Source organism: Doryrhamphus excisus, chromosome 21 (assembly GCF_030265055.1).
Source record: "Doryrhamphus excisus isolate RoL2022-K1 chromosome 21, RoL_Dexc_1.0, whole genome shotgun sequence".
Lineage (NCBI taxonomy): Eukaryota > Metazoa > Chordata > Actinopteri > Syngnathiformes > Syngnathidae > Doryrhamphus > Doryrhamphus excisus.
Window position 1 is genome coordinate 4,753,760 of NC_080486.1, and position 24,164 is coordinate 4,777,923.

The following is a 24,164-nucleotide window of genomic DNA, read 5'->3' on the forward strand; positions in this document are numbered from 1 at the left end:
ATAATGCATAAATCCTCACCTGTGATTCGCCGCATGGCGTGTCAATCAAAACAAATTGTACCCCGTCTCGCGTGAGCAGAGTAGCGATTGGCAGAAGTGTGTTGGGGGTGGACGAAACCGGAAGAAACTGCAAATTTTGTTGCAAATGCAAAACTAACTCATGATTGGCCGCATGGCAGGTCAATCAAAATAAAATTGTACCCCTGTCCTCACGTGAGCAGAGCAGCAAATGGCAAATTAGTGTTGGGGTGGACGAAACCGGAAGAAACTACACATTTTGTTACAAATGCTATACTAACTCATGATTGGCTGCATGGCAGGTCAATCAAAAGAAAGTCCTCACGTGACTAAAGAGAAACGTACATACCCACTGTTTTGTAATTTCACATTTGTAATGCATTTTGTGTCCGTTAGATGGCGGTAATGTACATAATGCCAGTCGCATAAAAAACAACAAGAACGAAGAAAGCTAAAAACGGAAGTTGTCAACATAGCAGTTAGACGACACGAGGCAAATGGCGACGACGACAAAATGTAAAGGAATGGCTTCAAAAGCATGAAAGAGTTGATAAAGGAAAGTCAAATAACGACTGCTGACGAAATTCTGGGGTGTTTAAAAGAAAACAATGGCGTCTGGTGAGGAAGAACCGACTCGAACAAGAGAGGCGAACGAGCTACAACAGCTGAATGTTTGCTCGACTAGCTTGTCGCTGCACAGTCAGGGTATGTTTACATGTTGTGTTTAATAATTTAAAACAATATCTTGGTTAATATAAGGAGCCAAAGGAGCTTCGTGAAGCCGTACTGTACTGTAATGATCTGATACAAGATGGCGGCCAATGTACACTGTTGATGTGGAGCAGATTGGGTTACACGTTCAATACTGTTGAAATTCAGTTATAGCATGTTCAAAATTTGACTGGTATTGTTTATGTACCTACAATTATTACTGAATATCTGAATATTGTATCTCGCAGACGGCAAATTGCTGATTGGGCGTCAAGGACAGTCTCAGGCTGGGAGATCCACTGTGAAGCAGGTGGATCCACATCTTCCCAACATTAAAGAGGAGGGCGAGGAGGAAGTCTGGTTTGCTCAGGAGGGACGGGTACCCTTGAAGACTGAAGACCATGACGGTAAAAAAAACCCCCAAAAAACTCACTGTTTCATCACAGTGAACAAAACAAGCCGAATCCAACCTCAGTTAGCTTAATTTTCACCTGATGGTTCACCAAGTGTGGGGCTATACCATTTTTAACCCCCTAGTTTTTTGAGAACACTTTGACATTTTGAATTTCGCATCTTGACTCTTGTAAATTATGGTAACGGTAATGGTTGGTAATGGTTTAATTTCATTTGAACATGCATCAGATTACAATTGAGTGCATCAAATAATCAGTTGTCCTCCTGCAACTGTTAGCAGCACGTTGTATGACTTGTGTCCCTTTGCACAAGTTGTTGCTTTGAATTTTGTCTTTGCACTGCTGCTGTGTTCAGGCAACAAATAAAGTTTTGCACGTCATTACGCAATTGTGACGTTACTGCGTTCGCTCAAATTTAAAAACAAATGTCCTCATATGTGGACATAATTTTTCTCAGAAACTATATCATGTAAAAATATAATTCTTAGTTTTTACACTCATCAGGTCCCAATTAGCCTAAATATCAAAGAGAAAATAAAGAGTTTTCGTCTTAGGAGGTTAATAATTATTATTTTAAAATATTTTTAAAATAATTTTTACATATTTTTTTAATTTAAAATATTTCTTAAAATATGTTTTTATATATTTTAAATATGTTTCATATATCTAAAATATGTTTTATATATTTAAAATAGTTTTTTATATTTTGAAAACATTTAATCATTTTTAAAATTTATTATTGTTAATATTTTAAAAATAATTCTAAATAATTTAAAATATTTTTTAAATAATTTTTAAATACTTTTTAAATACTTTTTAATACTTTAAAATATATTTTAAAATATATTTTTAATATTTAAGAAATCTTAAAAATAAAAAACTAACAATAATTATTAATAATGATCTATTAAGTAATCTATAATAAATTTATTAAATACTCTATTTCCTGTTTGTCTTGCAGACCCTCAGAAGCTGTTTGGACGTCAAGAAAGGAGACACACTTCCAAGCGCAAGGATCCACACCCCGCCCACGTTAAAGAGGAAGAGGAGGAACTCTGGGTCACGCAAAAGGGAGAAAGTCCTCTCGAGCTGGAAGAGACCAGTCTCACCAAGCTGCCACTGACGATTGTCTCTGTGAAGATCGAAGACCACGAAGAAGAACCACCCGAGTCCTCGCAGTTTCATCTCAATCCAAGCGAGGAGATGACGGGAACGGAATCTGATGAAGACCACTGTGGAGGATCACGAGCAGACAACCTCTTGGCGCCGCTGTCGGATAGCGACGACACGTCACGCTCTCCTGTTGATGAAGACGGAGACGACAGCCACGGATCTCTGAGCAGCGACGCCGACTGTGAAACCGACAAACACGCTGAAGAGAAAACGGTTAAAGAATGTTTTCTTTGCTCAGTTTGTGCGAAGACATTTACCAAAAAGGGCACGTTGACTCGACACATGAGAACACACAAAGGAGAGAAACTTTTTAGTTGCTCGGTTTGCGGTCGACGATTCTCTCGAAAATCCCACAAGGAGTCTCACATGAGAACGCACACGGGAGAGAAACCCTTTAGTTGCGCGGTTTGCGGTATAACGTTCTCTCAAAGGTTTTCAATTGTGTCGCACATGAGAACGCACACCGGAGAAAAACCCTTTCGTTGTTCTGTTTGTGGTAAACAATTCTCCCATAACAGCAGTATGGTAAAACACATGAGAACGCACACGGGGGAGAAACCTTTTAGTTGTTCAGTTTGCGGTAAAAGCTTCGCTGTGAAGGTAAATATGGTGTCACACATGAGAACGCACACCGGAGAAAAACCTTTTCGATGCCCGGTTTGCGGGGAACGGTTCTCCCGAAAGTCAAACATGGCATCACACATGATAACACACACAGGAGAAAAGCCATTCAGTTGCTCGGCTTGCGGAAAAAGATTCTCTGATAAAAGTAGCATGGTGAAACACATGAGAACACACTCGGGGGAGAAACCATTTAGTTGTACGCTTTGTGGTAAAAGTTACTCGTATAAGACAAGTTTGACAGCGCACATGTCGACACACAACAGAGAATAAACATTTAAACAGGAAGTGACTTCCATGTATGAGTGCAGCTAACTACAGCAACTGTATAAATCCAATATTGTTATTATTTGTGGACCCAAAGTACACTTTTTGCATGTTTTGATAATCGATACATGCAGTCTGGTTTCATAAGGGAGGGGTTAATTACATAATTTGTGTAGTGATGAATAAAAGTCATGTGAAAACCATTTGAGTTATCTCAACTTTGTGCTAGGACAGGAATATATGTTACTGTCTCTTTAAGAGCACTCAGTATGGATGGAGCTGCATGGTTTCCTGTTGAAGTGTTTTGCCTAACTTTAAAATACTTAAATGTATGTACACTGTGGAAGGAAAATACACAGTAAACCCAATTAAGAAGTTTTTAATTATATTTTTTAATCATATTTGATATTTTGTCATACTTATTTTGGTCTATATGTATCAATAATAGGCTACATGTGTATCTATAAAGCTCCTACTACTATTGTAGAATATATATCAGCATGTAAGTAAAACAATATAAAATATAACCAGTCAATTTTGAACCTGCGATGCTAAATGCTAACAGTAGCTTACAAGTCATTCAATAATTCACAATTCACACTTAAATGTTTCAGATCATCAAACAAACTGAAATATTAATCCATGACAACACAAAATGCAGTTTTTCAATGATAGTTTTATTATTCATTTTCTACTGCTTATTTTAACGAGTGTCGAGGGGGTGCGGGAGCCTATCCCAGCTGTCTTCGGGTAAGAGGCGCAGCACACCCCGGACTGGTCGCCAAATCTCTAATAAATTTCATATAATAGGGCAAAAGCAGGCTAATAAGCAAGCCAATAAGCAGGCTAATACTAGCCTACTACTACTAGTAGTAGTAGTTATGGTAATGGTAATGGTTTAATTTCATTTGAACATGCATCAGATTACAATTGAATGCATCACATAATCAGTTCACAGTTCCACATGTCCAAAAGGAGTAGGAAGAAGCAAAACTTATTAAATCCTACCCCTCCATCTGGCACTTTTACAATGAGTGTCACTTTTACAAAACAACTGTTTTGTTCATTTGTTCACATCCTGCTTTCTTAAATTAAATTAAATTAAATTAAATTAAATTAAATTAAATTAAATTAAATTAAATTAAATTAAATTAAATTAAATTAAATTAAATTAAATTAAATTAAATTATTGTCACGTACCAAAGTACAAGGTGATATGACCATACAATGACATAATGGGTACCATAGTAAACGTCAATATAGTGCTATATATATATTGCACATCATGACTGGTTCAAGTAATAATCAGAAGAAGAATAATGATGATAGTAATAATAATAGACTAATTAATAATATAAAAATGATTATTATATAACTGATGACTGTCCACTGGACAGAATGGTTGCAGAGCTTGAGCAGCGGTTTTGCAGTGTAGATTGTGTGTACTTGTGTACATTTAATGGTGGCCTAAAACAATAGTATCTCTATTAAATCTGTCCAAAAGTGGGAAAGTTATATCCCGATTCTTGTTTGTTATTTGTTTTTTTAAATATATTTTTGAATGTACTACATACTACATTCATTCATATCCTGTGCATTTCCAGGGGGCTCAGCCCCCCACACCCCTGTCCTCAGAACCTAGTGATGATAAATCAAGTGGAGGAAATATACAGACGTGAACCAGAAGTCACATTCATGGTAAGAACTGTTTTATTTATTGATTAGCCTCAGTATAACAACATCATTATTATTATTATTATTAATAATACAGTATGTGGTTATGCTCTTCTCACCAGAACACTTGTTATTATTAACACACAACACACACACATTTATCACAAACTCAACAGGAGAAATGTTTCTGGCCCGTGTGTAAACATATGTGTGCTTTAAAAGATCGATTTTGTATAAAACACTTACCACACACAGAACAAGAAAAAGGTTTCTCTCCAGTGTGTATTCTTGTGTGCACTGTCAAATGCTCCTTTCGGCAAAATCTCCTCCCGCAAACTAAGCACATGAATGGTTTCTCATCAGTGTGCGTTCTCATGTGTCTTTTCCATCCTTGTCTCTGTCCGAAACCTTTCCCGCACACTGAACAGGAAAAAGGTTTCTCTCCTGTGTGTATCGTTGTGTGCGCGTTCAAACTCGCTCTTGAAGAGACTCTTTTACCGCAAACGGAGCACATGTATGGTTTTTCTCCGGTGTGCGTTCTTATGTGTCTTTTCAGATTACGACGGTCGTTAAAAGATTTGTCGCACTCCGAACATTTGAAATGTCGGTTGTCCGTATGATGTGTGTTATCAGCTTTAGCGTCTTCATCATCAGCGTCAGGAGAGTGTGACGTCGTGTCGTCGCTATCCGACAGTGGAGCGAAAAGGCTGTCTGATTGTGATCCACCAAAATGGCGGTCTATTGAGCTGCAGCTTGGAGGCTCCACCCCTTTCCTCTCATCACTTTGAGCTTCGTCTTCATCATCTTCGCTCTTCACAGGAACACAAGTCACTGCGAAATCTTCCAGTCGATCAAAATGACTGATGCTGCGATCCTCCTCTTCCTCCTTAACGTGAAGGGGCTTCGGCGCCTCCTGCTCCACCATCTTTTGTTCGACAAAGTTCCTCCATTCCTGCCGTTCAGGGGGAAGATCTTCTTCACTGGCGTCTGCAGGCCACAAGAAGACAAACACACGTTTTGGAAAATATCTCTGGAAAAGTAAACATTTTTAGCTGTAAACATAATTCACAAGGACCGCAAGGCATGCTGGGTAGTCCAGCAACAACAATAACAACAATGTGAGCTATGAGCAATAAAACATTCATTCATTCATTTTCTACTGCTTATCCTCACGAGGGTTGCGGGCATGCTGGAGCCTATCCCAGCTGTCTTCAGGCGAGAGCCAATCGGCAGCCAATCACAGGGCACATATAGACAAACAACCATTCACACTCACATTCATACCTATGGACAATTTGGAGCCAGCTAATTATCCTAGCATGTTTTTGGAATGTGGGAGGAAACCGGAGTACCCGGAGAAAACCCACGCATGCACGGGGGAGAACATGCAAACTCCACACAGAGATAGCCGAGGGTGGAATTGAACCCAGGTCTCCTAGCTGTGAGGTCTGTGCGCTAACCACTCGTCCTCCGTGCAGCCATGCAATAAAACATTTGATCATAAAAGTATGTTAACATCCCTTATTGTTTACTTCCCTGATGACATCATCAACATATACCAGCGTGCCACAAACTACCCAGCATACCTTGCGGCAGGACTATACGGGTGTAATTTTAGCATGGGTATTTTGTGGAGATATTTGTATGTAGGTATTGTGCGGCAGGTCGGTGACGTTGTGCGTCACGTGTGTAGCACTGCAAGTCATGTTGCCAGATACAGCCTCAATGTTGAAGGTTTAAAATCTAAACAGATTAAGTTGCCTCGCTAGCCCGTTTCACATATTTATTTTGGGGGGGTCTTTAGCTTGGAATTCGACACCCCCCCCCGCCCCTGCGGTAAAAGTGAGAGTAAGAATGAAACAAACCTGCTCTGTGTAACACGACTTGAGGGTTCTTGAAAACCTCCAGTAGTTGACGTTGTCGCTCGTTCTCCTCTTTTGTTCGACAAAGTTCCTCCTCGTACTCTGCTATGGTTCTTTCGAACGCTATACATATTTCTTCAACAGCCGCAGTTAGTCGCTGATTCACTAGCGCTCTTAGTATTTCTACTTTACACATTTTCATACTATCACAACACTTTGATTGCTGCGTATAGCGACGAGGTGAGAAGTTTCGCCGCGGCTAGCAAGCTAGGTTAGCCTGAAAAGCTTCAAACTTCACTCAGACGAGTTTATCCTTATATTAAAAATTAATAGTATACTAAGTATACTATACTTATAAGTAAGTATACTTTATACACGACAACAATACAAAAGCAGAAATGAAAGAATGAATGCGCCCTGTTCAGCTTCGTTTTTCATTGGTGACGACTTCCGGTTGTACGCGCTACTACATTCTAGTGAATTACTGCCTCCCGCAGGTGGGGAGGTGTCATTACACACTTGATGTACTGTACAAAGTCAACTAATTCAAAGACCAGTTATGTATAAAACATTTACCACACGCTGAAAAGGAAATAGTTTTATCTCCAGTGTGTACTGTATTTCCGACAAACGTGGAAATAATGGCATTAACGTGGACTAAACACTATACTGAATGCTAACCTTTTCATAGTTTAATACTTCCGATAATACACAGCTAGTCCATTCTAGTGAAATACTGCCTCCCGCAGGTGAGTAGGTGTCATTACACACTTGATGTACTGTACAAAGTCAACAAATTCAAAGACCAGTTATGTATAAAACATTAACCACACGCTGAAAAGGAAATAGTTTTATCTCCAGTGTGTACTGTATTTCCGATAAACGTGGAAATAATGGCATTAACGTGGACTAAACACTACACTGAATGCTAACCTTTTCATGGTTTAATACTTCCGATAATACCCAGCTTGTCCATTTGGTGAATTACTGCCTCCCGCAGGTGGGTAGGTGTCATTACACAAAAAAACAGAAAACAGTACAAAAACAGAAACAGTACATATTGATCAACATATTATCAAAAGCATTACATTAAATATGCCAAAATTAGCTGGAATAGCTACATTTGAACATGTTTGAATGCCAAATAAGCCCCCTACATGCAACATTTTTAATTATTTATTCAAAATTATTTAAATTATTTGTGCTAAGTTTACGCTGTACACTGTTGTTTATATTTGATGTCATCTATTTATTTATTCTCCACATTATTATTTTAATAATATTAATATTTATAATAATAATAATCATATAATAAAATTAAATAATTAATAATAATTAATTAATTTAGATTAATCTTCTTTTTATTGTTTATTATTATTAGCTGTAGACTGGGGAAGTGGCCAAGAGCAATGAAAAACAAAGCAGGATAAGGGCTATTATTTTTTTATTGCAAATGGTAGACACTTCCACATACAACACAGGAAGTCTTGACGGTTTATTTAAAGTCCGGCAGCTTCATTTACTGCTGCTGTTACACCAGCACACCTGTGAGTTTTAAGTTGGTACTTATAGGAGAATCTCTCATCACACACTCCGCATTTTAATACTTTCTCTCTAGTGTGGATACTTTTGTGTATTTTCAAATACTGCTTCTGCGCAAATCCGATACAACACACTGAACATTTAAAAGGTTTCTCGCCGGTGTGTACTCTTGTGTGTAATGTCAACTGCTGTTTTCGTACAAAACATTTACCGCACAACGAACAGGGGAAAGGTTTCTCTCCAGTGTGCGTTCTTGTGTGTACTGTCAAATTTACTTTCTGACAGAATCTTTTACCGCAAAATGAACACTCAAACGGTTTGTCGTCTGTGTGCGTTCTCATGTGTATTTTCAAAGCTTGATTTTCCCCGAAACCTTTACCACACACTGAACAGGTAAACGGTTTCTCTCCACTGTGGGTTCTTATGTGTGCTTTCAAAGCTTGATTGTGTATAAAACTTTTACCACACATCGAACAGGAAAAATGTTTCTCTCCGGTGTGTATTCTTGTGTGTGCTTTCAAATTCGCATTCGAAGAGACGCGTTTACCACAAACGGAGCACACGTATGGTTTTTCACCTGTGTGCGTTCTCATGTGTCTCTTCAGACAATAACGGTCATTGAAAGCTTTGTCACACTCAGGACATTTAAAGCGTCTGCTGTGAGTGGAATGTGTCTCATCAGTTTTAGAGCCTTCGTTGTTAGCGTCAGGACAGTTTGACGTTGTGTCGTCACTATCTGATAGCGGCGCTAAGAAGTTGTCTGTTTGTGATCCTCCATCAGCTTCGATGGTCGTGTGCAGAGTTGAGCTGCTGCTTGGAGGCTCCAGCTCTCTCTTTTCCTCGCTTTGACCTTTGTAGTCATCGTCTTCGCTCTTCACGAGCACACTCATCACTGGAAACAGTTCCAGACTATCAAAATGATCATCTTCCTCCTTTTTAATGTGGCGGGGATGCGGCTCCTCCTGCTCCACCTTGCATCTCCACTCCTGCTGCTCACGGGGAAGATCTTCACAAACGTCTGCAGGACATGAGAAGACAAATACACACTTTAGAAAAGTCCAGTTTTGCTCCATCACATGACAGAGGAATTGTTATGACAAGATCTGTGTGTGTGTGTGTGAGAGAAACTAGCGTAATGGTATTCCCTAATCATTTGAATCTAGTCCTAAAATCTACAGACCAAAGGTCTGGTGGAATATAAGTCTATTACCATTCTAGTCTGACTAGTGTACGTCCCATTTCCTGAATTACACTGCTTCTGAGTTTGTATTGTTCACTTCTTAAGCATTTTGCACCAAAGCAGATTTGCAGAATACTGTGAAATGTATTTGTTTATTAGGAAAATTCCATATTCACAAATCCAGAGTGATGTTATGTAAGTCTAATATTCACCAGTTTTCTTCTGAACTGAAAATATTATATGAATCACTGAAGCTGATAATAAAACAGAAAAGCAGTGAAAACATTGGAGAACGTTCTAAAAACAAATCATATGAAGAACAAACTGAAGTGACATGTTTTCTATTGTTTATTCCTTTTTTTGTTATTTACTTTTTCTTGTTTATGTTGATATTGTTCTGTAGAATTGCACTTTTATGTTCCTGTAATTCTGCTTATACTGTTTTGTACAATTGAAGTTTGTAATAATATATATATATATATATATATATATATATATATATATATATATATATATATATATAATGATTGTTCACGTGACCGATTACGTTGAAAGCGACACACGTGACAGCGCGTATTAATGGTATGAAACGCATTGGTGGCTGTCTTTACTTTGACAAGTTATTTTGGCGCCATCTAGTGTATGTAATAACCACCAAAGTATTGAAAAACGTCATATAATGACAGCATTTTTGAGTTTATTTGTAATGGCGACGTGTGCGTCACTCCGTTTTGTGACAGAAAATGACTTCAGTTTTCCACCGGATGTCGCTAACAGTGTTTTTCACGGAAGCACCAAAGCTCTGTAGCTCTTCCGGTGTGCTAAACAAATGATCAGATATAATTTTGGTAAACATGCGAGTCAAATTGAAACAAACCTGCTCTTTGTAACACAGTTTGATGCTTCCTGTCAGCAGCGTGAAGTTGTTGACGTTGTCGCTCGTTCTCTTCTTTTGTTCGAGAAAGTTCCCCATCGTACCATGCTAGCGTTCTTTCGAACGCTACAAATATTTCGTCAACAGCCGCAGTTAAACGCCGATTCACCAGTGCTCTCAGCATCTGTACGTCACACATAATAACAACACTTTCCACTCACACTTGAACTATGCTGAGCTATGATTTGATAACTTCCGCCTCTTTGTAGCAGTTAGCTTGCTAAGCTAGCCCGAGAAGCTTCTCGCCCACTGAGTTTATCCTGACACGAATAATTAACGACGTCTTTTATATTACATAAATATGTCCATGATAGCAGGCAAAGGCTATCGGTGACTTATTAGCGTCTTGGTATCGTTCTTCGTTGTGTTTTAATTGCAGCTGCTAGCACTTGACTACACTCGATATCGTGACATGCGCAGAAAGTCTTCCGTTTACTGCTCCTTATTTTTGTTGGCAGTCGTGATTTCAGTGTTGTATACCGCCATCTACTGGATGGAAGCATATAACAATAATAATATCAACAAGCTCAATGGTTGGCCATAGATTTCGTGCTATTTTTGGAGTATCTGACTGGATCCTTAATTTATTTTTATGCATGTTTTAGAGTAAAAGGAATATAACATGAACAAATTGTTCGGTAATTTATGTGTAATACAAAATAGCACACTAAAATGGTCTTTACGGTTAAAAGAAACTACATACCATCACACAAAGTGCGTCCCTTTTGGAATGAAACCGATGTGGTTGCTAAAAGTCACCGATAGATGGCGGTATTGTAAAGTACAAAACAGGACGAGGAAAAGAAGCCAAATGTTTCCGGTCGTTATTGTTTTGTGTTCTTAATCCATGCCTACATGTAAACATATATACTGTTTAACAAAGTTAACATTATCCAAAATTCCTTTTATCCCGATAATTTAGTGCTTTATTTAAATGTAATCATTAAAAAATATACATAACATAAATATTGTTAAAACAATGACGTCAACACGATTAACCTGAAACTGAATGCTAAACCTTTTCAAGGTTTACTTCCGGTAATACCCAGCTAGTACAGTCTAGTGAATTACTGCCCCCCGCAGGTGTGGAGGTGTCATTACACACTTGATGTACTGTACAACGTATTATGTGGTGGAATAAGAGTTGATATCAATATAAATTAACAACGGAACCATTCAGTGTAAATTAAGGGCTATTATTTTTTATTGCAAATGGGAAACACTTACACATACAAACAGGAAGTCTGGACAGCTTATTTAAAGTCCAGCAGCTTCATTTACTGCTGCTGTTACACCAGCACACTTGTGAGCGTTAAGTTGGTACTTATAGGAGAATCTCTTATCACACACTCCGCATTTCAATACTTTCTCTCTAGCATGGATACTTTTGTGTATTTCCAAATACAGCGGCTTAGCAAAACGCATACAACACACTGAACATTTAAAATGTTTCTCGCCGGTGTGTACTCTCATGTGTGATGTCAAACTCCGTTTTCGTACAAAACATTTACCGCACACCAAACAGGAGAAAGGTTTCTCTCCAGTGTGCGTTTTATAGTGTTCTGTCAAATCCGTTATTTGACAGAATCTCTCACCGCAAAACCAACACGCTCGTTCGTCCTTTGTGTGCGTTGTCATGTGTTTTTTCAAGGATCCAGTTTCCGCAAAACCTTTACCACAAATTGAGCAGAAAACCGTTTTCTCTCCTCCGTGCGTTCTTGTGTGTACTTTCAAAGCTCGATTGAGTGCAAAACCTTTACCACACACCGAACAGGAAAAAGGTTTCGCTCCCGTGTGTATTTTCGTGCGTGCTTTCAAATTTGAACGGGCGTCTTTACCACACTTTACCCACTTTGAATGCGTCTCATTGGCTTTAGAGCTTTCGTTGTTAGCGTCAGGACAGTTTGACGTCGTGTCGTCACTATCCGATAGCGGCGCTAAGACGTCGTCTGCTTGTGATCCTCCATCAGCTTCGATGGTCGTGTGCTGCTGAGTTGAGCTGCTGCTTGGAGGCTCCAGCTCTCTCCTCTCCTCGCTTTGACCTTTGTCGTCATCGTCTTCGCTCCTCACGAGCACATTCATCACGGGAAACTCTTCCATATTGTCAGGCAGTAGCAGCACGAAGAAGTTGTCTGCTTGTGATCCTCCATCAGCTTCGATGGTCGTGTGCAGAGTTGAGCTGCTGCTTGGAGGCTCCAGCTCTCTCGTCTCCTCGCTTTGACCTTTATCTTCATCGTCTTCATTCTTCACAGGAAACGGTTCCAGACTATCAAAGTGATCCTCCTCCTCCTCCTTTTTAATGTGGAGGAGCTGTGGCTCCTCCTGCTCCACCTTGCATCTCCACTCCTCTGGGGGAAAATCATTATGGACGTCTGCAGGACAAGAGAAGACAAATACAAGCATTAAAAAAGTAGTTTTCGGGGGGGGCAGAAACCCAAAGAAACTAGATTAATGGCATTCCCTAATCATTCAAATCTAGTCCTAAAATCTACAGACTAAAGGTCCTGTGGAATGTAAGTCTATTACCATTCTAGTCTGACTAGTGTGCGTCCCACTTCCGCTTCTGAGTTTGTATTGTTCCGTAAATATCACGTGACAGCGTGTACTTGGCTGTCTCGCTATCTTGTGTACATAATAACCAACAAGCTTTGAAAAACGTCACGTAATAACAGCATTGTCGAGTTTGTTTGTAATGGCGGCCTGTGCGTCACTCCCGTTTTGTGACTATGTAACACAGCTCGACGTCAGCAACGTCGTTATGGCTCGTTCAATGTATGCCCGTTAAACGTTAACGCTAATTGTAAAAAGATGGTAAATATGTTAGAGTAAGAATGCAACAAACCTGTTCTGTGTAAGACCACTCGAGGGACCTTGAACACAACGTTGAGTAGCTGACGTTGTCGAGAAAGTTCCCCATCGTACCATGCTAGCGTTCTTTCGAACTCAACAAATATTTCGTCAACAACCGCAGTTAAACGCTGATTCACCAGTGCTCTAAGCATCTGTACGTCACACATAATAACAACTTTCCACTCACACCTGAATTCTGCTAAGCTATGGTTTGATAACTTCCGCCTCTGTGTTGCAGTTAGCTTGCTAAGCTAGCCCGCGAAGGTTCTCGCCCATTGAGTAGTTTATCCAGACACGAAGAATTAAAGACGCCTTTTATATTACATAAATATGTCCATGATAGCAGGCAAAGACTATCAGTGACTTATTAGCGTCTTTGTATCGTTCTGCGATGTGTTTTAATAGCAGCTGCTAGCACACTTGACTACGCTTGATATCGTGACATGCGCAGATGGTCTTTCTTTTACCGCTCATTCTTATTTTGGTTGGCAGGCCGTGACTTCAGAGTTGTATACCGCCATCTACTGGATGGGAGCATATAACAACAACAATAATGTTAACGAGCTCACATGGTGGCCATAGATTTTATGCATGTTTTTGGAGTAAAACGAATATAACAGGAACAAATTACTAAATAACACACAAAAATGGTCTTTACGGTTAAAAATACATCTTACATCTGCTTTCTAGGTTTCCTTTTTGAAAACCGGGTTTTATTTTAGTACTAGCCATACTTGATGTCAAAGTAAATGGTTGAATAAAACAGGACATTTATTCCCATCACTCGTGCTCTTCAACCGATGTGGTTACTAAAAATCACCGATAGGGGGCGGTATTGTAAAGCACGATAGGCGAAACCGACAAAACATGCCTACATGTAAACATATATACCGTGTAACAAAGTTAGCATTATCCAAAATTCCTTTTATTCCGACAATTTAGTTTTTTATTTAAATTAAATCATTTAAAAATACTCATAACATAAATATTGTTAAAACAATTATGTCAACACTATGAACTTTATACTGAATGCTAAACCTTTTCGTGGTTTACTTCCGGTAATACCCAGCTAGTCCAGTCTAGTGAATTACTGCCTCCCGCAGGTGTGGAGGTGTCATTACACACTTGATGTACTGTACAACGTATTATGTGGTGGAATAAGAGTTGATATCAAGATACATTAACAACGGAATCATTCAGTGTAAATTAAGGGCTATCATTTTTTTATTGCAAATGGGAAACACTTACACATACAAACATTATTAAATAATAATAATTAATTTATATTAATCTTTTTATTGTTTATTATTATTATTAGCTGTAGACTGGGGGAAGTGGCCAAGAGCAATGAAAAACAAAGCAGGCTAATGGTTATTATTTTTATTGCAAATGGTAGACACTTCCACATACAACACAGGAAGTCTTGACGGTTTATTTAAAGTCCAGCAGCTTCATTTACTACTGCTGTTACACCAGCAGTCCTGAGTGTTAAGTTGGTACTTACAGGAGCTTCTCCCATCACACACTCCACATTTGTCCCTCCTTTTTTTATCGTGTGGATACTTTGGTGTATTTCCAAATAATGCGACTTAGCAAAACACATACGGCACACTGAACATTTAAAAGGTTTCCCGCTGTGTACTCTCATGTGTGTTGTCAACTGCCGATATCGTACAAAACCTTTACGGCACACCAAACAGGAGTAAAGATTCTCTTCAGTGTGCTTTTTTCTTATGTGTTCTTTCAAAGTTCCACTGGATGCAAAACATTTACCACACTTCCAACAGGATAAAGGTTTCTTTTTCGTGTGTATTTTTATGTGTGCTTTCAAATTTGCCCTCGAACAGACGCCTTTACCACAAACGGAGCACTTGTATGGTTTTTCACCTGTGTGAGTTGTCATGTGTTTCATCAGATGATAACGATTATTAAAAGCTTTGTCACACTTAGGATATGTAAAGCCAACGCTGTGAGCGGGATGTGTCTCATCAGCTTTAGAGCCTTCGTCGTTAGTGTCAGGACAGTTTGACGTCATGTCGTCACTATCCGATAGCGGCGCTAAGAAGTTGTCTGCTTGTGAACCTCCATCAGCTTCGATGGTCGTGTGCTGCTGAGTTGAGCTGCTGCTTGGAAGCTCGAGCTCTCTCTTCTCCTCGCTTTGACCTTTGTCGTCATCGCCTTCGCTCTTCACGAGCATATTCATCACCGAAAACTCTTCCAGATTATCAGACAGTAGAAGCGCTAAGAGGCTGTCTGCTCGTGATCCTCCATCAGCTTTGACGGTCGTGTGCTGCTGAGTTGGAGGCTCCAGCTCTCTCGCCTCTTCGCTTTGACATTTGTCTTCATCGTCTTCATTCTTCACTGGAAACGGTTCCAGACTATCAAAATGATCCTCCTCTTCTTCCTCCTTTTTAATGTGGAGGGGCTGTGGCTCCTCCTGCTCCACCTTGCATCTCCACTCCTGCTGCTCAGGGGGAAGATCTTGACGGATGTCTGCAGGACAAGAGAAGACAAATATAAGCTTTGACAGAGGCATTGTTCTGACAATATCTGTGTGTATGTGTGTGGGTGGGCAGAAACCCAAATAAACTATAATGGTATTCCCTAATCATTCAAATTTAGTCTAGTTTTTAGTAATTTTAATAAATTTAGTCAAATTTAGTTTACAGACTAAAGGTCCTGTGGAATGTAAGTCTATTAGCATTCTAGTCTGACTAGTGTGCTTCCCACTTCTGCTTCTGGTTCTTGTATTGTTCTGTAAATATCACGTGACCGATTAAGTTGGCTGTCTCGCTATTTTGTGTACGTAATAACCACCAAGCTTTGAAAAACGTAAAAAAAAATGGCGTCACTCCCGTTTGTGACTATGTAACTCAACTCGATGCTTCGAGTCAGCAACGTCCAGTTGTTGACGTTGTGGCTCGTTCAATGTATGTGTGTATGCCCGTTAAACGTTAACGATAAATTGTAAAAAGTTGGTAAACATGATAGAGTAAGAATGCAACAAACCTGTTCTGTATAACACCACTCGAGGGTCCTTGAACACAACGTGTAGTAGCTCACGTTGTCGCTCGTTCTCCTCTTTTGTTCGAGAAAGTTCCCCATCGTACCATGCTAGCGCTCTTTCGAACTCTACAAATATTTCGTCAACGGCCGCAGTCAAACACCGATTAACCAGTGCTCTAAGCATCTGTACGTCACACATAATAACAACTTTCCACTCACACTTGAACTATGCTGAGCTATGCTTTGATAACTTCCGCCTCGTCGTAGCAGTTAGCTTGCTAAGCTAGCCTGGGAAGCTTCTAGCCCACTGAGTAGTTTATCCCGACACGAACAATTAACTACGTCTTTTCTATTACATAAATATGTCCATAATAGCAGGCAGAGACTATCGGTGACTTATTAGCGTCTTGGCATCGTTCTTCGATGTGTTGTAATAGCAGCTGCTAGCACACGAGACTACGCTCGATGTCTTGACATGCGCAGAAAGTCTTCCGTTTACTGCGCATTCTTATTTTGGTTGGCAGCCGTGACTTCAAAGTTGTGTACCGCCATCTACTGGATGGGAGCATATAAAAATAATATTAACAAGCTCACACATGGTGGCCGTAGATTTTGTACCCAAAAAAGGACATTAAAGCTATTTTTGTAGTATCTGACTGGATCCTTAATTTTTTTATGCATGTTTTTGGAGTAAAACGAATATAACAGGAACAAATTACAAAAGAACACACAAAAATTGTCTTTACGGTTAAAAAAACTACATACCATCACACAAAGTGTGTCCCTTTTGGAATAAAAACGGAACATGTAATTTCTTTCTAAATACAGGCCGATTATATTTTTCAAGTTACGGTAGTAAAACTATAAAATCTTCTTCCTTAGCATCCCTTACATCTCCTTTCTCTGTTTCCCTTTTGAAAACCGAGTTTTATTTTAGTACTAGCCATTAGAGTCACTAGACTAGACGGGATAGCACTACAACGGATGTGGTATCTAAAAGTCACCGATAGATGGCGGTATTGTAAAGCACGATAGGTGAATCGTACAAAACAGTACGAAGAAAAAGCTAAATTATGTTTTCCCGAGAAGATGTTACTGTGGTCGTTTTTGTTTTGTGTTCTTATTCCATGCCTACATGTAAACATTTATACCGTTTAACAAAGTTAACATTGTTCTAAATTGCTTTTATCTGGATAATTTTGTCTTGGTGTATGTTGACGCTTCCGGGGCTAGCTTAGCATGCTAGCTAACAAAGAAACGCGGAAGTTAGCAATATATTCCCAAGCAGAGCGTGAGTGTAAAGTGTTGTGATTGCGTGGTAATGTGTGAAAGAACGATAACAAGATACGGGGAGGAACTTTCTCCAACAGAAGAGGAGAACGAACTGCCGGACGCTATTTTCAAGAAGCATCAAGTTGTGTTCGACATAGCAGGTTTGTTTCTATGATACAATATTCATCAACAGACTGTCAAAACGAAGGAGTAGTGTTTTGTGAGGATGATGCATATATTGTGTGTGAAAACGAGTCAGTTTCAGCTTCTTTTCACATTATCCACTGCCAAAATGTTATAATATTTAACTCTAACTGCTTTTGCTTGTTGTATATCAGCATCACCTGTTCAGCAGTTGAATATTGGGGATAGTTTACCGGAAGCCAACACTGGAAGTTTCTGGTTCATCAAAATACCTGGAAAAAGTTGCTAGCTTTAGCTTTCATTTTCCTGCTATTGGTTCACACATGTGTAAGTTACTGTGGTGATACCTTTATATGTATCAATGTCCTCCGTGACAGCATGTATGGCTTTTACTTTGGTATTAGTTTGCTCATTTATTTGTATTACCACATGTTACAAAACCTGGAAAAAAAGCCTTTTGTGCCATGAATGTGTTTCATAACACACCTCATACATCGAGGAGATTCATGTTGATAATCTATGAACACAATTGCTATATTTAGTGAGTTTTCTAGCGTCATTAAATACATGTGACCAACAAAGGTAAAGAATTGGCTGAGCAGACATTCATTCATTTTCTTTAGGGTCACGGGGTGCTGGAGCCTACCCCAGCTGTCTTCAGGCGAGAGGCGGGGTACACCCCGGACTGGTGGCCAGCCAATCACAGGGCACATATAGACAAACAACCATTCACACTCACATTCATACCTATGGACAATTTGGAGTCGCTAATTAACCTAGCATGTTTTTGGAATGTGGGAGGAAACAGGAGTACCCGGAGAAAACCCACGCATGCATGGGGAGAACATGCAAACTGAGGGTGGAATTGAACCCTGGTTTCCTAGCTGTGAGGTCTGCGCGCTAACCACTGGACCGCCGTGCAGCCCACAAAAAATTTTATTTACTGAATTGCTTTTTTTTTTAGCTAAATTGTGTTCATCTTGTATCCTGCAGATGTTAGCGAAGAAGAAGATCTTCCCTCAGATCATCAGGAGTGGAGCTCCAGGGTGGAGCAGGAGCAGAATCCCGCCCACATTAAAGAGGAGCCACAGCCCCCCTGCATTAAAGAGGAAGATCCCAGCATCTACCAAGAGGGACGGCACCTTCAAGGACCGAAGGAGTTCCCGTTGACTGGTGTGAAAAGTGAAGATGTTGACGACAAAAGTGAAGACCGGAGCGAAGTGGAGCTTCCAGGCAGCAGCTCAACTCAACACATGACATCAGAACCTGATGGAGACCACTGTGGACGATCACAAGCGGACAACCTCTTAGCTCCGCTATCAGATAGCGACGACGCCGCATCACACCCTCTTGAACTTGATGATGAAAACCCTAAAACTGACAACACGCACTTCAAATGCTGTCACTGTGGCAAAACATTTCATCACCACAGTCATCTGAAAGATCACATAAGAATTCACACAGGAGAGAGACCCTTTGTGTGCTCCGTTTGCGGTAAAAGATTCTCTCAAAAAGGAACTTTGACGATACACACAAGAATGCACACAGGAGAGAAAAATTTTTCCTGTCCCGTGTGTGGAAAAGACTTTGCACGACAATATGAGGTGAAAGTGCACATGAGAAGACACACCGGAGAAAAACCTTACTCCTGCTCCATTTGTAGTAAAAGCTTCTCTCTGAAGGCACACATGATAACACACACAAGAGTACACACAGGAGAGAAACCTTTTTCCTGTTCAGTTTGTCCTACAAGCTTTACACGGAATCACTGTTTGAAAAGACACATGAAAACACACACTGAGGAGAAACCTTCTACTTGCACAGTGTCTGACTCGGGAGTCTGCTGTGTACGACTTGCTCAAACGTCGTATTTGACTGAACTTCCCGCAATTAACGCTGGAAAAGAGAAACCTTTCACCTGTTCAGTGTGCGGTTTAAGTTTTGCTCGGAATTCAAATCTGAAAACACACATGAGAAAACACTCTGGAGAAAAAACGTATTTTTGTTCGATCTGCAACAAACGCTTTAATGTCCGAGCATCGCTTGAAGAACACATGAGAGGACACACTGAAGAAAGACCATATTACTGCTTAATCTGCCATAAAAGTTCTTACGACCGCGCGGCGCTTGTAAGACATATGCAAAGACACATAGGTGAGAAATTGCAGTGTGGTGATGGATTTTCTTACTCATACCAAGTTGCATTGACTCCTCTTGTCTTATTGTTTCCTGGAGACGTCAGTGAAGAAGATCTTCCCCCCGAGCTTCAAGAGCAGAGCTACAAGGAGGATCCACAACCCCCGCAGGAGGAGGAAAACTGCATCATTCAGGAGGGAGAGCATCATGAAGGACTGGAGGAGGCCCCACTGATTGCTGTCCCTGTAGAGAGTGAATATAATGGGGACAAAGGTCAAGTGGATCCTCTAAATAGTAGATCAGGGACAACAGAAGCCGACGGAGGATCACAAACAGACACATCCGATCATGAAGACTCCACATTTGATCCGACATTTCACATCGACAACGCGCACTTCAAATGCTTCCAATGTAGCAAAACTTTCAATCACCGTTTTAATCTGAGAGTACACATGAGAACGCACACAGGAGAGAAACCATACGTGTGTTCGGTGTGTGGTAAACGTTTCACTCAGAAATCAAGTTTGACTGCACACACGCGGATACACACCGGAGAGAAACCTTTTTCATGTTCAGTCTGCGATTCACGTTTCGGACAAAACCAATCTTTGACCATACACATGAGAAGACACACTGGAGAAAGACCATATTCCTGCTCAATCTGCAACAAAAATTTTTGTGATCGATCAGCACTCGGAGTTCACATGAGGAGACACATGAGGGAGAAAAAAGAGAGATGCAATGTGTGTGATGAAAGATTCCTTTATAAGTACCAGCTTCACAATCACAAGTGTAAACAGTAACAGTAAATGAAGCTGCAGTACTTGATGTGTGGCTGCTATTTGCAGTAATACTGTGTTCTTATAGGTTGATTTGTGTTCTATTCAATTTTTCTTGCTTATTTTTACTTTTTGGTTTTAACCCATATGGATTTGTAAAGCAAGAACAATGGAATTGTGATATTTTACCAGTATTCCTATTGATATTACCAGTATTAGTTATCGTTACAGTATAGACAGAAACGTAACAGACACGAGTATGAAAAAATAACGTAAAACAACGATTAAAATTTTAAATAATTTCCGTCTAAGGTAGTAGTATTATAATTGTCTATTATTTACTTTTCATACCACTTTAACTGACTGTAAAACAATGTAGCACAACATGATCACGCTGTAAACACAAGCTAGCAAATTGAGTGACAGTGGAGACAACCAATCGCAGGTTAACTAGAAATCACAGACCCAATCGATACGTTTGTGGGCGGTCTTTCATGAGCGACCATTTCCTGTTAGGTCCTAGAGCTTTACACGATTAAATATAACATAACGTAACATTATTATTAATGTAGTACCAAAATTACCTTTTGAAAAAAAAACCTGGTTGCCCCCCACCACCTAATTACGCCCGTTTGTAGTACTTAAACAACAACAAGCTGTCAGCAGCATCGCGTTAGCATTCTCCATCTCGTAGCTTTAGCTTAGCTCATGTTCAAACTAGGGTGTATTGACACCTCCACCCCTGAGGGAGGCGGTAATGTACTAGAATGTAGTAGCCATGTATTACCGGAAGACAAGCATGCAGACGCAGTGTAGTATTTAACTGCGGCAATTCCTTAATTTTAATGATTGTACTTTTGCCTGTCGTATACCAGATTACCCATTATTGTTTTTTAATGTGAAGAAGAACTATTATCGGACATTTGTGAAGATTTTTAGGTCAACCGAGCTTGCTAGCCGCTAACAAAGAGAAGCGGAAGTAGTCAACGCATCGCTAAGCAGTGATAAAGCGTGATTGTTGTTGGAAAATGTGTAAAGTTCAAATATTAAGGGCGTTGGTGAGTCGGCGACTAACTGCTGCTGTTGAAGAAATATTTGTAGTGTTCGAAAAAGCGCTCGCAGAGTACGAGGAGGAACTTAGTCGAACAAAAGAGGAGAACCAGCGACAACGTCAACTATTAGACGTTGTTTACAAGGATCCTCAAGTAGTGTTACAAAGAGAAGGTTTGTTGCATTCTTACTTTAAAATGTTTATTGTTTACATGAAAAGTACCTACATTGTAAGTCGTACATTGTTGGCTGTGTGTATTGCTGGGTTGTAACCACGTGACCGCAGTAGGGTTGCCAAACGTCCCATGAAAAATAGAATCGTCGCGTTTTTTTAAACTGGTTTAAATATTGCTGTTAAGGGACACACTTTGTTCCGTGTTTTTATCAAAATAGTGGAATGGAATGGAATCAAAATAGTCCGTAATTGATATCAGTCTAGCAACATTTTATCACAGGCTATGCTAACCTTAGAGCTCAGCTATCAATTTATTTGGCATCATTCTTTAGTCAGTATGTATTTTACCTTTTACGGTTCCTTTAATTTTAATAACATTGGCAAAAATACGGCATTTAGAGGAATTAACGTCAGTTTTGAGTGAAGTAATATTAAAAAATCTGCCTGTTTAGAGCCATAGCCATTACGTCGTAATGAACTTATAGTAATTTCTCCACCAGAGGGCGCTGTTGTAATCCTATGCAATGAAGTATTGCATTGAGACACCATATGGCAGACCAATTGGTGTTGTTTGTGTTCTGCAGACTTCCAAAAAGTGCTTGATCGTCAAGAAGAACCGCAAGGTGGGAGCTCCACTTTGAAGCAGGACTCTCCACAGCACCCGCACATTAAAGAGGAAGGGGAGGAACTCTGGAGTACCGCTCTGGAGGGAAATTGTCTTCTAACGCTGATGGAGACTGATCTCACAATGTTCCCATGTGTCTCTGTGAAGAGCGAAGACCATGAAGCCAAACCACCTGAGTCCTCACAGCTTCAACACGGTCCAAGTCAGGACAACGGAGGGGCGGAGCCCCTGTGTAGCAGTTCATCACAACACATGACAACAGAATCAGATGGAGACCGCTGTGGAGCATCACAAGCAGATAACTTCCTGGCTCCACTATCAGATAATGACGACACAATGTCATACTCTTCTGAGGCTGAACACGGGGACGATACCCAAGAACCTTTAAGCAACCACGCAGACTGTGAAGGTCATATAAGGACTCAAAAGAAGACGGGTAAAAAATGCTTGACTTGCCCAGTTTGTGAAAATGTTTACAATAAGAGCGCTTTGCCTCAACACATGAGAACACACACAGGAGAACAACCTTTTAGTTGTTCGGTTTGTTGCCAAAGATTCGCTCACAAGTCAAATATGGTCACGCACATGAGAACACACACGGGAGAGCAACCTTTTATCTGCGCCGTTTGCGGTTGCAGATTCTCATTCAAATCCAATTTGATCAAACACATGAGAACACACACGGGAGAAAAACCATTTAGTTGTTCGCTTTGTGATAAAACTTTCGCCCGACGTGATATTTTGGCAGCACACATGAGGACACACACTGGAGAGAAACCCTTTAGTTGTTCTGTTTGTTATCAAAGATTCTCTCAAAAGATACATATGATAAAACATATGAGAACTCACACAGGAGAAAAACCTTTTAGTTGTTCAGTTTGTGGGAAAACATTTTCTCAAAGGGCACATATGACATTACACACGAGAACACACACCACAGAGAAAGAATATTTTTGTTCATTTTGTGATAAAAGATTTTCTAATAAGGTAGATATGGTTAAACATGTGAATAAACACACCGGAGAATAAACTTTTGAATGATTATTGGATTGTTTTGGGGGAAAAAAGCCTCTCACATGGCACATAAAATACATAGAAGAGTTAGAGTCTTGGTCCACTGGCAGGTGAATGCTAGTGCGGTTCAGTTTGATATGGTTTATTTCATATTGAATTTTTGTGTGTGCTTGATAAAATGAGGTAAAATATAAAACGATATTAAATATAAAATTATTTTGTTTTATGTTAAAGTGGACCTTTCATTCATTCTCTTAACACTTATCCTCATGAAGGTTTCGAGGGGTACTGGAGCCTATCCCAGCTGTCTTCAGGCGAGAGGCGGGGTACACACTGGACTGGTCGCCAGCCAATCACAGGGCACATATAGACAAACAACCATTCACACTCACATTCATAGCCATAAAAATGATGGAGTAGCCATAAAATGATGTGATTTTTTGTGATAAAATGATTTTATTTTTTTATTCTTTAGTTTATTCCTGTAAAATTACAACCTTTTTTTGTTAGAATGTGACCTTTTCCTCATAATATTTTGACTTTATTCTCATAAAAGTACAGCTGTTTTATAATTGTCATTTATAATTTATTCCCATAATATATATTATACATTTTTCTGCACCCAATTTCCAAAAATGACAACTTTAATTGTTATTTTGCTTGTTTTTCATAATATTACAACTTTAAAAAAATATAGACAAACAATCATTCACACTCA

The 24,164-nt window shown here is 39.7% G+C and overlaps 6 protein-coding genes across 6 annotated transcripts; 2 read left to right on the top strand and 4 right to left on the bottom strand.

The window, feature by feature from the left end:
* Positions 1–427: 427 nt before the first annotated feature.
* LOC131109142 (uncharacterized) lies at positions 428–20,847 on the top strand. Its single transcript, XM_058060806.1, has 13 exons — positions 428–723; positions 978–1,136; positions 2,104–3,198; positions 5,511–5,586; positions 5,697–5,862; positions 8,887–8,940; positions 10,357–10,521; positions 12,549–12,669; positions 15,238–15,349; positions 15,520–15,736; positions 17,540–17,684; positions 18,661–19,821; positions 19,903–20,847. Exons 1-13 carry the CDS (start codon positions 627–629, stop codon positions 20,604–20,606), a joined length of 4,272 nt encoding a protein of 1,423 aa, XP_057916789.1. The 5' UTR covers positions 428–626; the 3' UTR covers positions 20,607–20,847.
* LOC131108511 (zinc finger protein 570-like) lies at positions 4,935–7,165 on the bottom strand. Its single transcript, XM_058059500.1, has 2 exons — positions 6,743–7,165; positions 4,935–5,864 (listed from the first exon to the last, which is right to left on the bottom strand). Exons 1-2 carry the CDS (start codon positions 6,939–6,941, stop codon positions 5,047–5,049), a joined length of 1,017 nt encoding a protein of 338 aa, XP_057915483.1. The 5' UTR covers positions 6,942–7,165; the 3' UTR covers positions 4,935–5,046.
* On the bottom strand, positions 8,167–10,819 carry LOC131108504 (zinc finger protein 501-like). Its single transcript, XM_058059494.1, has 2 exons — positions 10,339–10,819; positions 8,167–9,299 (listed from the first exon to the last, which is right to left on the bottom strand). Exons 1-2 carry the CDS (start codon positions 10,532–10,534, stop codon positions 8,239–8,241), a joined length of 1,257 nt encoding a protein of 418 aa, XP_057915477.1. The 5' UTR covers positions 10,535–10,819; the 3' UTR covers positions 8,167–8,238.
* Positions 11,583–13,702, bottom strand: LOC131108499 (oocyte zinc finger protein XlCOF8.4-like). Its single transcript, XM_058059473.1, has 2 exons — positions 13,238–13,702; positions 11,583–12,767 (listed from the first exon to the last, which is right to left on the bottom strand). The coding sequence occupies exons 1-2, from the start codon at positions 13,410–13,412 to the stop codon at positions 11,653–11,655; spliced, it is 1,290 nt and encodes a 429-aa protein (XP_057915456.1). The 5' UTR covers positions 13,413–13,702; the 3' UTR covers positions 11,583–11,652.
* On the bottom strand, positions 14,452–16,738 carry LOC131108505 (zinc finger protein 239-like). The gene is made up of 2 exons (XM_058059495.1): positions 16,255–16,738; positions 14,452–15,738 (listed from the first exon to the last, which is right to left on the bottom strand). The coding sequence occupies exons 1-2, from the start codon at positions 16,448–16,450 to the stop codon at positions 14,681–14,683; spliced, it is 1,254 nt and encodes a 417-aa protein (XP_057915478.1). The 5' UTR covers positions 16,451–16,738; the 3' UTR covers positions 14,452–14,680.
* Positions 20,848–21,374: 527 nt separating the features above from the next.
* Positions 21,375–23,816, top strand: LOC131108502 (gastrula zinc finger protein XlCGF57.1-like). The gene is made up of 2 exons (XM_058059492.1): positions 21,375–21,806; positions 22,392–23,816. The coding sequence occupies exons 1-2, from the start codon at positions 21,611–21,613 to the stop codon at positions 23,459–23,461; spliced, it is 1,266 nt and encodes a 421-aa protein (XP_057915475.1). The 5' UTR covers positions 21,375–21,610; the 3' UTR covers positions 23,462–23,816.
* The last annotated feature ends 348 nt before the right edge of the window (positions 23,817–24,164 follow it).

Coding starts and splice junctions, on each gene's coding strand:
- LOC131108504 (XM_058059494.1), bottom strand. CDS start 10,534: ATGTGTGACGTACAGATGCTGAGAGCACTGGTGAATCGGCGTTTAACT. Junction 9,300..10,338: donor AACTGTGTTACAAAGAGCAG/GTTTGTTTCAAT, acceptor CATGTCCTGCAG/ACGTTTGTGAAGATCTTCCC.
- LOC131108502 (XM_058059492.1), top strand. CDS start 21,611: ATGTGTAAAGTTCAAATATTAAGGGCGTTGGTGAGTCGGCGACTAACT. Junction 21,807..22,391: donor AGTAGTGTTACAAAGAGAAG/GTTTGTTGCATT, acceptor TGTGTTCTGCAG/ACTTCCAAAAAGTGCTTGAT.
- LOC131108511 (XM_058059500.1), bottom strand. CDS start 6,941: ATGAAAATGTGTAAAGTAGAAATACTAAGAGCGCTAGTGAATCAGCGA. Junction 5,865..6,742: donor AGTCGTGTTACACAGAGCAG/GTTTGTTTCATT, acceptor TGTGGCCTGCAG/ACGCCAGTGAAGAAGATCTT.
- LOC131108505 (XM_058059495.1), bottom strand. CDS start 16,450: ATGTGTGACGTACAGATGCTTAGAGCACTGGTTAATCGGTGTTTGACT. Junction 15,739..16,254: donor AGTGGTGTTATACAGAACAG/GTTTGTTGCATT, acceptor CTTGTCCTGCAG/ACATCCGTCAAGATCTTCCC.
- LOC131109142 (XM_058060806.1), top strand. CDS start 627: ATGGCGTCTGGTGAGGAAGAACCGACTCGAACAAGAGAGGCGAACGAG. Junction 1,137..2,103: donor GAAGACTGAAGACCATGACG/GTAAAAAAAACC, acceptor TTTGTCTTGCAG/ACCCTCAGAAGCTGTTTGGA. Junction 15,350..15,519: donor CCATCAGCTTCGATGGTCGT/GTGCTGCTGAGT, acceptor ATCCTCCATCAG/CTTTGACGGTCGTGTGCTGC.
- LOC131108499 (XM_058059473.1), bottom strand. CDS start 13,412: ATGTGTGACGTACAGATGCTTAGAGCACTGGTGAATCAGCGTTTAACT. Junction 12,768..13,237: donor AGTGGTCTTACACAGAACAG/GTTTGTTGCATT, acceptor CTTGTCCTGCAG/ACGTCCATAATGATTTTCCC.